This window comes from Lissotriton helveticus, chromosome 2_2 (assembly GCF_964261635.1).
Source record: "Lissotriton helveticus chromosome 2_2, aLisHel1.1, whole genome shotgun sequence".
NCBI lineage: Eukaryota > Metazoa > Chordata > Amphibia > Caudata > Salamandridae > Lissotriton > Lissotriton helveticus.
Genome location: NC_136060.1, coordinates 134,255,154 through 134,267,575, shown reverse-complemented (window position 1 = coordinate 134,267,575; position 12,422 = coordinate 134,255,154). Strand labels below are relative to the sequence as shown.

General features: G+C 49.9%; 1 protein-coding gene across 1 annotated transcript in view; it reads right to left on the bottom strand.

Annotated features, from left to right (window-relative positions):
- OCIAD2 (OCIA domain containing 2) overlaps window positions 1–12,422 on the bottom strand; it is a 100,099-nt gene that overhangs the window by 14,557 nt on the left and 73,120 nt on the right. Inside the window, exon 5 of the mRNA XM_078678956.1 lies at window positions 12,239–12,356. Coding sequence (XP_078535082.1) covers window positions 12,239–12,356 — 118 coding nt within the window. The remainder of the gene's footprint in view (window positions 1–12,238; window positions 12,357–12,422) is intronic.

Sequence of the window (12,422 nt, the reverse complement as noted above, 5' to 3'; positions counted from 1 at the left end):
GAGCAGTCTAAGGCTAAGACTCTAGAGGGCGTGTTAAGCCAGCTGTTTTACCATCACATTACCCCTTGAACACCAAGTGAAAGGACACCACACAAGTTGTTATGAAAATAAACAGATATTTATTTATAACAAGACTACCCTGAACTCTTTATGAGTCAGGGAGCTAAGCACACAACAAAACTCTTACGAAAATACTTTAAGTCGCACAATTTACACAAATGCCCTAGGGGCACGAAAAACCATATACTCAGTAAGTGGAATGCGAACTTGCTAGCAGGTAAGTAATACTTTTCTAGACTCAGGAATCGCTAGGCCTACAATTCTAAACACTGGGATTAGATGCAGGAGGCCTGTGGACGTTGTGTGCAGAGTGGGAACTCTCACGCGTAAGGCGGGAAAAAGTCTATGGAGGCTAGCAGTTGCAAAGTTACTGTTCTCGGGCGAACCCGACTAGGTGGGTCGAAAACGGGAGTGGATCCGAACACTTAGGGTGTTGGACTATGCTGGAGCACCGGAGCACTCAGGTTACCTAGCCCAGGGGCTGCGGCTGCATAGGGTTGAAGTTGCGTCGGAAACCCTCGTTGAAGAACCAGGAGCCTGAAGAAGAAGTTGCTGGCAGGCGGCCAGTGAAGAAAGTTTGTGGTGATCCAAGCCTGGATCAGGGAAGAAGAAACCTGTAAGCAGAGGGGACCAAGTTCTGAATCACTAGCCAGTGATTTGAGTGGGCACCAGGATGGCACCGGACGAAGTCACCTCAGCCAGGTGAGTGGGCGCTGCTGGGCTCTGCAGTCTCTCGGACCAGGAGGCGTTGTCGGCGACCAGGATGGAGGTGCGAGCTGTCCCACGAAGGTACTTGCTGTCGACGTCGCTGGACCCAGGATTGGGCAACAAGTCTTGGCAAATGCAAGGCCCACGCGGTGGACCTAAAATGGCGTCTTGAGTGGACCAGGAGGGTCCAGGGTGCTCCTCTTTTGGAGGGGAGCAAGGGCTAGTCTGGAGTAACCAGACCAGCAGTGGTTGTCGTCGTGGAGCGTCGTGAGGGGGCCACTAGCCAACGGGCAAGCGACCTGGACAACGCGGTGAGCAGCAAAGAGCAGAAGGGCCCCACGCAGATCTCGTGGATGCAGGGGGGCTGAACTTCGGTGCTGGAGCTGCTCAGGGTCGGGGCTTCTCTTACCCCAAAGCACTCAGTCGAGGGTCACTCGGGAGTCCTGCTGGACAAGCGTCGTGCAGTTCTGAAGATGGCCGGTCCCTCGAGGTCTCGTCGCACCCACGGATCACAGCTGGGCTGATGATGTAGGTTGAGGTCAGAGGTGCCAGGGAAGCCGGTTCTCGTCGTGCTGGAGCAGTCTTGATCCGAAGGAGAGACTGGCAACAAACCGCGATGCTTGGTTGGTGCCTGCTGCTGCAGGGTGACTACTCCTTAGTCACAAGGGAGAATCTTGGGAAGAAGTCTTGAGTTCCTTTCGTGGAAAGTAGTTTCAGGATTCAAAGATGATCTGATTTGGAAGGGGGCCAGTTCCTACCTTTATCCTGCAAAAAGGGGCTGGCACGCGACTAAGTCCTGCCCTATGGGTGGGACCAGGAGGGGGGGTGGTTACACCCCTCTCCTTTGGCGGGCTTTCTCCAGCCCAGGGTCTGGTGTGCCCCTGGAACTGGTTCAAGCCGGCCTATGCACAGTGAGCACCGGGGTGCCACTTGCAGTCACCTTCCTCTGAAGCCCTGCCGACCTAGAATACACAAAATCCTGTCTGGGATGGTGCTAGCACCGCCCCTGGCAGGAAACCCTTTGTCCTTGCCTCCTGCTCTGGGAGGACTCCCAGCAGCAGGAGGGCAGACTTGTGTCTCGGTGGCAGCATCCATTTTGTGGAGCTAAGGCTCTGTTTGACTTTAACCGGGGTTATAGGTTACATACATGTCGTGTCCCTCTAGAAGGGTGGGATGCTAACCCCGTCGCCATAATTGGCGAGGGGTTAGTATTCCAATTCGTATGACACCTTACTCGACATGTTTTGATAAAGCGATACCAGAGTTGGCATATAACCGCGAGGATTATAATGCACTTAAGAGTATATGGTATGCGATATCATGGAAACGGCTAAGGGATAGATCCCGAAAGCCGCAGACAGGCTCAGCTCATGCCAGGGCACCATCTCACACGATTCCAAGCACTCTGCCTTCAGGATTGTCAAGGCCTGCCATAGGAGTGACTGATAGGAGATCTGTGTGTCCATTTAGGTTTAGATATAGGAATACTATATCTACAGCAGAGGGTGAGTACACCACTCTGCCCCAGCTGTCAAGCAGCCAGTTGTGTCTGATTTAGTTAGTCAGCCCAGGGGTGGCATAATACATGCTGCAGCCCCTGGGAGACTTCTGGGTGCACCTCAGCCCTGGGTACAGGGACTTGGAGAGGGCCCAGTGCCAATTCAGTACCTGTGTACAATTTGGAGTAGAGAGAACAGCTAGGCTGTGGGTCTGATTAGCAGGCCCACAGCCAGGGAAAGGCGTAAACCAGTGAAGCAAAAAAAGCAAAAATCTGGGTGATCATAGGATTGCAGACCCTACTCTCCTACATGACCCCCCTCCCCCCAAACTTAGGGACAATAAACTAACCTTGACCAGGTGAGTCTTCTTGCTCCAAGTGGAAATACCTGGAGAGCCCATCAGCATTGCCATGATCAGTACCAGGTCTGTGCTTCACTGTAAAATCCATCCCCTGTAGGGAAATGGACCACCTAAGTAGTTTGGGGTTTTCACCCTTCATCTGACTTAGCCATAAGAGGGGCTTGTGGTCGGTCTGAACTGTGAAGTGAGTTCCAAACAAGTAGGACCTCAGCTTCTTCAGGGCCCAAACCACAGCCAAGGCCTCCCTCTCAATAGCTGACCAATTTTTCTCTCTGGGGGTCAGCCTTCTGCTAATAAAAGCAATGGGCTGGTCATTACCATCAAAATTCAGTTGAGATAGAACAGCTCCCACACCCAACTCAGAAGCATCTGTTTGGACAATGAATGGCTTGGAGTAGTCTGGACTCTTTAGGATAGGTGCTGTGCACATGGCCTGCTTTAGGTCATTGAATGCCTTTTGACAGCCTTCTGTCCACTGAACTTTCTTTGGCATCTTCTTACTTGTCAGGTCATTAAGGGGGGTCACTATGGACCCATCATTTCTGACAAACTTCCTATAGTAACCAGTCAGGCCCAAGAAAGCTCGAACCTGAGTCTGGGTGATTGGAGGAGCCCAGTCCTTGATGGCCTGTATTTTACTCTCCAATGGCTGAACCTGGCCTCCACCTACAAGGTGGCCCAGGTACACAACCTGTGTCTGCCCTATCTGGCACTTAGTGGCCTTGATAGTGAGGCCTGCCTTTTGCAGGGCCTCTAACACTTTCCTCAGGTGGACCAGGTGATCCTCCCAGGTGGAGCTAAAGACAGCAATATCGTCAAGATAAGCTGCACAGAAGTCATCCAACCCAGTGAGGACCTGATTCACCAACCTTTGGAAGGTGGCAGGGGCATTTTTCAAACCAAAGGGCATTACCACAAATTGATAATGCCCACCAGGGGTAGAAAATGCTGTCTTGGGTTTGGCCTCCTCAGCTAACCTGATTTGCCAATACCCAGCTGTCAAATCAAATGTACTTAAGTAGTTGGCAGAAGCCAATCTATCTATAAGTTCATCTGCCCTTGGTATTGGGTGGGCATCAGTCTTAGTGACTGCATTGAGGCCTCTGTAGTCTACGCAAAACCTCATCTCTTTCTTACCACCCTGGGTGTGAGGCTTTGGCACTAGAACTACTGGGCTAGCCCAAGGGCTATCTGAGGGCTCAATGACTCCCAGCTCCAACATTTTCTGCACTTCAGTTTTGATGCAGTCTCTAACATGATCACATGATCAGGCTGTCTGTAGATTTTACTCTTGACAGGCAGGCTGTCCCCAGTGTCAACCTCATGGGTACACCAATCAGTTTGGCTGGGTGTCAGAGAGAACATATGTCTAAAGGATTGCAGAACTTGTCTACAATCCTGTTGCTGATGTTCAGAGAGGCTGCCACAAAAGACAACACCATCTACTGACCCATCATCAGGATTCTGAGTGAGCAGGTCTGGGAGAGGGTCACTCTCTTCCTCCTGTCCCTCATCTGTGGCCATGAGCAAGCTCATGTCCTTCCTGTCGACATATGCCTTGAGCCTGTTCACATGGAGCACCCTGAGGGGGCTCCTGGGAGTTCCAAGGTCTACCAGGTAGGTAACCTCTCCCTTTTGCTCAATGATGGTGTGGGGCCCAGACCATTTGTCTTTGAGTGCTGCTGGGGCCACTGGCTTCAGCACCCACACCTTCTGTCCAGGCTGGTACACAGTCAGGACAGCCTTCTGGTCATGCCAAGCTTTTTGGAGTTCTTGGCTTGCCTCAAGGTTTTTAGATGCCTTCTCCATGTATTCAGCCATCCTGGAGCGGAGACCAAGTACATAGTCCACTATGTTGGTTGCAGGCTTTTTGAGAGGTCTCTCCCATCCTTCCTTCACCAAACACAGGGGTCCTCTTACAGGATGCCCATACAGAAGCTCAAAAGGGCTGTAGCCAACCCCCTTCTGTGGGACCTCTCTGTAAGCAAACAAGAGGCAGGGGATCAGGACATCCCATCTTCTCCTAAGAGTTTCAGGTAGTCCATGAATCATCCCTTTGAGGGTCCTGTTGAATCTCTCAACAAGCCCATTGCATTGTGGGTGATAGGGTGTGGTGAACTTGTAGTTCACACCACACTCCTTCCACATTGCAGTCAGATATCCTGACATGAAGTTTGCACCCCTGTCAGAAACGACCTCCTTAGGGAAGCCCACTCTGGAGAACACTCCAACTAGGGCCCTTGCCACTACAGGTGCTGTAGTGGTCCTAAGTGGAATAGCTTCAGGATACCTGGTGGCATGGTCCACCACCACCAGTATAAACTTGTGCCCTGATGCTGTCTGGGGTTCCATTGGACCAACAATGTCAATCCCCACTCTTTCAAAGGGAACCCCCACCACAGGTAGTGGTATGAGGGGGGCCTTTGTTGTGCCACCTGACTTACCACTGGCTTGGCAAGTGACACAGGAGCGACAAAACTCCTTGGTATTCTCATTCATGTGGGGCCAGTGAAAGTGTGAGACAAGCCTGTCCCACGTCTTTGTCTGACCTAAATGACCTGCAAGGGGAATCTCATGGGCCAAGGTGAGAAGGAAACCTCTCAGAGACAAGGGGATGACCAGCCTCCTGGTTGCACCAGGCTTGGGGTCTCTTGACTCAGAGTACAGGAGTCCATCTTCCCAGTATACCCTGTGGGCACCTGTGGCATTCCCTGCAGCCTCAGCAGCAGCCTGCTGTCTGAGGGGTTCAAGGGAAGGGCAGTCTAACTGTGCCTTCCCCAGGTCTTCTCTGGAGGGTCCCCCTGAGCCCAGAAACTCAACTTGATCAAGTTCAAGCTCTTTAGGCTCAGTTTCCCTCAGCTCTCTCAGATCAGCCTCCTCAGAGACTTGATCCTCAACCTGGGGCAAGGGGGAAGGCAAAGCCTTAACCCTACTGCTCTTCTTCTTGGAAGGTGTCTGGTCCATTCTTCCAGGATCCAGCACCTGTTCAGTGGGGCATCTTCTGGCCTGTGACTTAGTCACAGCAAGCACATGTGCTGGCAAGCCTAACATTTCCATGTGAGTCCTCTGCTCCACTTCTGACCATAGTGATGACTCCAAATCATTGCCCAACAAACAATCCACTGGGAGGTCTGAACTAACCACAACTTTCTTTTGGCCACTTACCCCTCCCCAGGAGAAAGCAACAATCGCCATACTATGACTGGTAGTGACGTTGCTGGCATTGGTCACCAGGAAATCTGTACCTGGCATGATCTGTCCAGGGTCCACAAAGTTAGGTGTCACCATGGTGACACTGGCACAAGTGTCCCTATGGGCCTGAGCCATTTTGCAATTTATCAAAGGTGTCTGCCTGTATTTGCCCAAAGTATTGGGACTGACATCAGGGGATATATCCATATCCCCTGGACAGACAAGGACAGCCTGAGTGAGTGTGCCAACTAAGTTGTCAGACCCCTAAGTTCCCAAGGTTAACCCAACTAATGCCTTGGGAGGTACACTACCACTACTGACTGTACTAGGGGGTGCAGTTGCCTTAGGGGCTGTAGTGGTAGGAGTTTGTCCTCCTCTTTTGGTGCACTCACTAAACCAGTGAGACTTACTTTTACAGTACTGGCACCACCTTTTTGACTGGCCTTCCTGAGTCTTCTTCTTCTGGGAAGCCTGACCCCCACCCTCTTTGGTTTGTTGGGGACCTGGTGAAGACTTCTGGTCATTTTGTTCATTCTTAGTATTACCCTTCTGGTCTGCTTTCTTCTGACCACCCTGGTTCTGGTTCTGGTTCTGCTTGATCCTTGTTCTGACCCATTTGTCTGCCTTCTTTCCCAATTCTTGGGGAGAGGTCAGATCTGAATCAACAAGGTGCTGGTGCAACAACTGGTTCTGACAATTATTTAACATTTGTTCTCTCATCATCAGATTATACAATCCTGTGTAATCAGTAACCTTGCTACCCAGCAACCAGCCCTCCAAAGCCTTAGTGGCACAATCCACAAAGTCAGACCAGTCCTGAGACTGAGTTTTCTGGGTGTCTCTGAACAGCAACCTGTACTGCTCAGTGGTTAAACCAAACCCATCAACCAGTGTATTTTTCAGGACCTGGTAAATGTTAGCATCCTCCACTCTTGTAGTGAGGAGCTTATCTCTACCTTTACCATCAAAGGAGAGCCACAGTATAGCTGCCCACTGACTCTGGGGAATGCCCAAACAGTGCAGGCCCTCTCCAGAGCAGCCATCCATTTCTGGATGTCATCCCCTTGTTTAAAGGGGGGCACTATTTTTGTCAGGTGTTTAGTATCTAAACCCTTCTCTCTATCGCTTGGGAGATTGCTGCCACCAGTGGGAACTATCCCACTCATCTGCTGCTCTCTAGCAAAGGCAAGCTTTTCTTTGGCCAGGGCAAGTTCTTCCCTTTCAATCCTCGGAGCAGCCTGTCTCATTCTAGCTTCATGCTCTATTCTCTGGGGGGAAGTCAATCTCCTCTGGGGAGAGTTCCTTCTCCTCTGAGAAGAGGCATTAGAGTGCAGAGATCTATTGGAGTCCCTAGAAAGAGATCTATCTCTCCTAACTCCAAGGTTAGGCCCACTTCGGGTCAGTACTGGGGGTCCCCCAGATCCTAGCCCAAGTAAGTCTAAGTTGGCCCTAGTTAGCCTTCTGACTACCTCAAGACCTTTGTCTACCTCATCCCCTGAGAGTTCCTCTTGATCCTCCTCCTCAACTGCATTGGCAGTGTTGGGGAGGTCTGGATCCCCAGAGGTACCCTCTAAGGCCGGCATATTCCCATCTAGCTGAGAAATCTTTCTCGCATCATAAGTCTCTAAGAGACCTATCAGAAAGGGAATGGTGGGGTTAGACCCCTGTTTCAGTTTCCTGGAGGTACACACTTGTCTCATCTCCTGGAAACTGAGAGCTGCATATCTTGATTTGACCTGTGGAGGGTCAATAACCACAAGGGGGGTCTCAGTAGACTCTCCCTGGGTAGACATGCTTTTCTAGTGAGGTGTAAGTGGTGCACTTACCTACACTATATGTTTGCCTACTGATCCCTTGCTAGAGTTGTAGTTTAGGGTGTGCTAGGCCCTAGGAGCTACAACAGCTGGTTCAGTAGAACTCAGAGTATTCTAAGCTAAGTTATATGTACCTCAGAACTTATGTGATCTTTCAAATGATATTCTTAGGATATGTGTGGCAAAACAACAGCAAGCTCAAATCCCAACCGCTGCTCACCAATGTGAGAAGTTGGCCTGATATGCAGTGCTCACTATTCTAGTGATCACTATGTATCAGTCCAAACAACCCTTATTGATGATTGGTTGTAAGTCAACCTTATAGACCAGCTATCCTAGTAGCATGGATACGAGCAGTCTAAGGCTAAGACTCTAGAGGGCGTGTTAAGCCAGCTGTTTTACCATCACATTACCCCTTGAACACCAAGTGAAAGGACACCACACAAGTTGTTATGAAAATAAACAGATATTTATTTATAACAAGACTACCCTGAACTCTTTATGAGTCAGGGAGCTAAGCACACAACAAAACTCTTACGAAAATACTTTAAGTCGCACAATTTACACAAATGCCCTAGGGGCACGAAAAACCATATACTCAGTAAGTGGAATGCGAACTTGCTAGCAGGTAAGTAATACTTTTCTAGACTCAGGAATCGCTAGGCCTACAATTCTAAACACTGGGATTAGATGCAGGAGGCCTGTGGACGTCGTGTGCAGAGTGGGAACTCTCACGCGTAAGGCGGGAAAAAGTCTATGGAGGCTAGCAGTTGCAAAGTTACTGTTCTCGGGCGAACCCGACTAGGTGGGTCGAAAACGGGAGTGGATCCGAACACTTAGGGTGTTGGACTATGCTGGAGCACCGGAGCACTCAGGTTACCTAGCCCAGGGGCTGCGGCTGCATAGGGTTGAAGTTGCGTCGGAAACCCTCGTTGAAGAACCAGGAGCCTGAAGAAAAAGTTGCTGGCAGGCGGCCAGTGAAGAAAGTTCGTGGTGATCCAAGCCTGGATCAGGGAAGAAGAAACCTGTATGCAGAGGGGTCCAAGTTCTGAATCACTAGCCAGTGATTTGAGTGGGCACCAGGATGGCACCGGACGAAGTCACCTCAGCCAGGTGAGTGGGCGCTGCTGGGCTCTGCAGTCTCTCGGACCAGGAGGCGTTGTCGGCGACCAGGATGGAGGTGTGAGCTGTCCCACGAAGGTACTTGCTGTCGACGTCGCTGGACCCAGGATTGGGCAACAAGTCTTGGCAAATGCAAGGCCCACGCGGTGGACCTAAAATGGCGTCTTGAGTGGACCAGGAGGGTCCAGGGTACTCCTCTTTTGGAGGGGAGCAAGGGCTAGTCTGGAGTAACCAGACCAGCAGTGGTTGTCGTCGTGGAGCGTCGTGAGGGGGCCACTAGCCAACGGGCAAGCGACCTGGACAACGCGGTGAGCAGCAAAGAGCAGAAGGGCCCCACGCAGATCTCGTGGATGCAGGGGGGCTGAACTTCGGTGCTGGAGCTGCTCAGGGTCGGGGCTTCTCTTACCCCAAAGCACTCAGTCGAGGGTCACTCGGGAGTCGTGCTGGACAAGCGTCGTGCAGTTCTGAAGATGGCCGGTCCCTCGAGGTCTCGTCGCACCCACGGATCACAGCTGGGCTGATGATGTAGTTTGAGGTCAGAGGTGCCAGGGAAGCCGGTTCTCGTCGTGCTGGAGCAGTCTTGATCCGAAGGAGAGACTGGCAACAAACCGCGATGCTTGGTTGGTGCCTGCTGCTGCAGGGTGACTACTCCTTAGTCACAAGGGAGAATCTTGGGAAGAAGTCTTGAGTTCCTTTCGTGGAAAGTAGTTTCAGGATTCAAAGATGATCTGATTTGGAAGGGGGCCAGTTCCTACCTTTATCCTGCAAAAAGGGGCTGGCACGCGACTAAGTCCTGCCCTATGGGTGGGACCAGGAGGGGGGGTGGTTACACCCCTCTCCTTTGGCGGGCTTTCTCCAGCCCAGGGTCTGGTGTGCCTCTGGAACTGGTTCAAGCCGGCCTATGCACAGTGAGCACCGGGGTGCCACTTGCAGTCACCTTCCTCTGAAGCCCTGCCTACCTAGAATACACAAAACCCTGTCTGGGATGGTGCTAGCACCGCCCCTGGCAGGAAACCCTTTGTCCTTGCCTCCTGCTCTGGGAGGACTCCCAGCAGCAGGAGGGCAGACTTGTGTCTCGGTGGCAGCATCCATTTTGTGGAGCTAAGGCTCTGTTTGACTTTAACCGGGGTTATAGGTTACATACATGTCGTGTCCCTCTAGAAGGGTGGGATGCTAACCCCGTCGCCAGAATTGGCGAGGGGTTAGTATTCCAATTCGTATGACACCTTACTCGACATGTTTTGATAAAGCGATACCAGAGTTGGCATATAACCGCGAGGATTATAATGCACTTAAGAGTATATGGTATGCGATATCATGGAAACGGCTAAGGGATAGATCCCGAAAGCCGCAGACAGGCTCAGCTCATGCCAGGGCACCATCTCACACGATTCCAAGCACTCTGCCTTCAGGATTGTCAAGGCCTGCCATAGGAGTGACTGATAGGAGATCTGTGTGTCCATTTAGGTTTAGATATAGGAATACTATATCTACAGCAGAGGGTGAGTACACCACTCTGCCCCAGCTGTCAAGCAGCCAGTTGTGTCTGATTTAGTTAGTCAGCCCAGGGGTGGCATAATACATGCTGCAGCCCCTGGGAGACTTCTGGGTGCACCTCAGCCCTGGGTACAGCGACTTGGAGAGGGCCCAGTGCCAATTCAGTACCTGGGTACAATTTGGAGTAGAGAGAACAGCGCTAGGCTGTGGGTCTGATTAGCAGGCCCACAGCCAGGGAAAGTCGTAAACCAGTGAAGCAAAAAAAGCAAAAATCTGGGTGATCATAGGATTGCAGACCCTACTCTCCTACACTCAAGGCATATGTTTTTAGACATCAGACTGATTTAATGATCCGTATTTGATGTTGGAACATCTATTAGACTGAAGCAGCAAACAGCGGCCATCGTTCCGACCTGGAATACTGCAACATGGCCATGCCCGAAATTTCAATACAGAAACAGAATAGCTCCAAAACCAAGCGCCATATTCTATTGAAGCTTAGAAAAACAAAACACATCATTTCTTTTGAATTACACTGGCACACAAGCAGGTTTAAAATCCTCTTTGCTACCTACAAAACCAGCACACAAAATCCAGATCTAGAAATGCCAGAACAACCTACCAATAAAGTTTGGATGGGCGAAGCATGAAGGGAAAGGTATCACTTGGGGGCGCACTCATCTTTGGAATTCTGAACTTCACTGGTGTCCTCTTTGAGAGCCCATTCTAGTCCCACAACTGTTAGTCCTCAATCGTACGTGCCTCTCCCCCTAGCTCTGGTCTGCTGACTGGTGGCCGCCTGAATTGGGCCCAGCCCCAGTCTGTGAAAAATCTCGGAGTAAAGCTGGATCGGTCTCTGTCTATGAAGGACCAAAAAAACGCCACCTGCGGCTCATGTTTTGCCTCTATGAAGCTTCTAAAAAAAGGTCTTCCTTGGCTCCCTGACAGTGCCAGAAAAACTTGGTCCAAGCTCTTATAATGAGTCGCCTGGACTATGGGAATGCTCTGTTGACATCAGTAAATGACTCTTTGCTGACAAAGTTGCAGGCGGTACAGAACACCGCCGCTAGACTTATTTGTAATCTTCCTTCTCGTTCCCCCTCTTCCCCTATTTTTCAGGATCTTCATTGGTTGCCAATCAGGAAAGGGGTCATTTTTAAACTCTGCTGTCTGACACATAAGGCACTTCACAAATCCCGCCCCATCTATTTGCCCATGCGTTTAACCCCTTTTCAACCCGCGAGATGCCTTAGATCCTCGGATAAGGCTCTTTTGACTATCCCCCGTATTCGGAGCTCAAATCAGTGGGGTAGATCTTTTTCCTACAATGCCCCCTATTGTTGGAATAAACTCCCCTTTAATCTTTGCTTATGCTCGGATACTATAGCTTTTAGGAATGCTTTGAAGCCCTGGCTGTTTTAGGAAGTTCCTCCTGCTTATTAGTGCAACACCAAGATACTCCTTCGGGAGTGATTTGTGGGCTATAATAAATGTTTATATTATTATTGTTACTTATTGAAAGAAAATGCCATAGAATGCATCAAACCACCAATCTGCAGCTCCAATGGAGTCTCAAAACCAAAGTCTCTAATCAAAGAAACAGCCTGGAATCCACTAATCAACAGTATGACAGACTGCAAAATCACTATTGTCGGTGACAATCTTGGCACTGCAAAGCAGCTGAAAGGTTGCATATTGGTACAGAACACAACACCTAAATAAGTTCTATTTTGTACGGATAAAAAGTTTCTCACCTACTACAAATAAATTATTACCATTAAACAGGTTAGAACAAGGAGGGTATTAAATTGTGTCTTGAGCAAGAGTGTGGTGTTTAGTTCATATTATATTACTGTAAACAGCCAGGCTCCCAGGTCCATTTGGCAGCGAAAGAAACTCTTACTGAGAGAGTTAGGCGAAAATCACAAAAGTAGCAGTAGTTTTATTAGTTACTTTTTTTGTTGGAAGGTGCAAATAATCCATACCTTTTATGATGTGGACGGAAGTCTTTTCCAAATGGGTGCACGCCTATGGCATGGAATTTGCTCTGGCACACACCTATATAAGATATCTTTCCAATGACAAAGCCAAGGACACCGGCCACTATCAAGAAAGGAAAAAAAAATTGTAAACTGCATGACTAACTAGTAATATTAAATAAAAAACGGT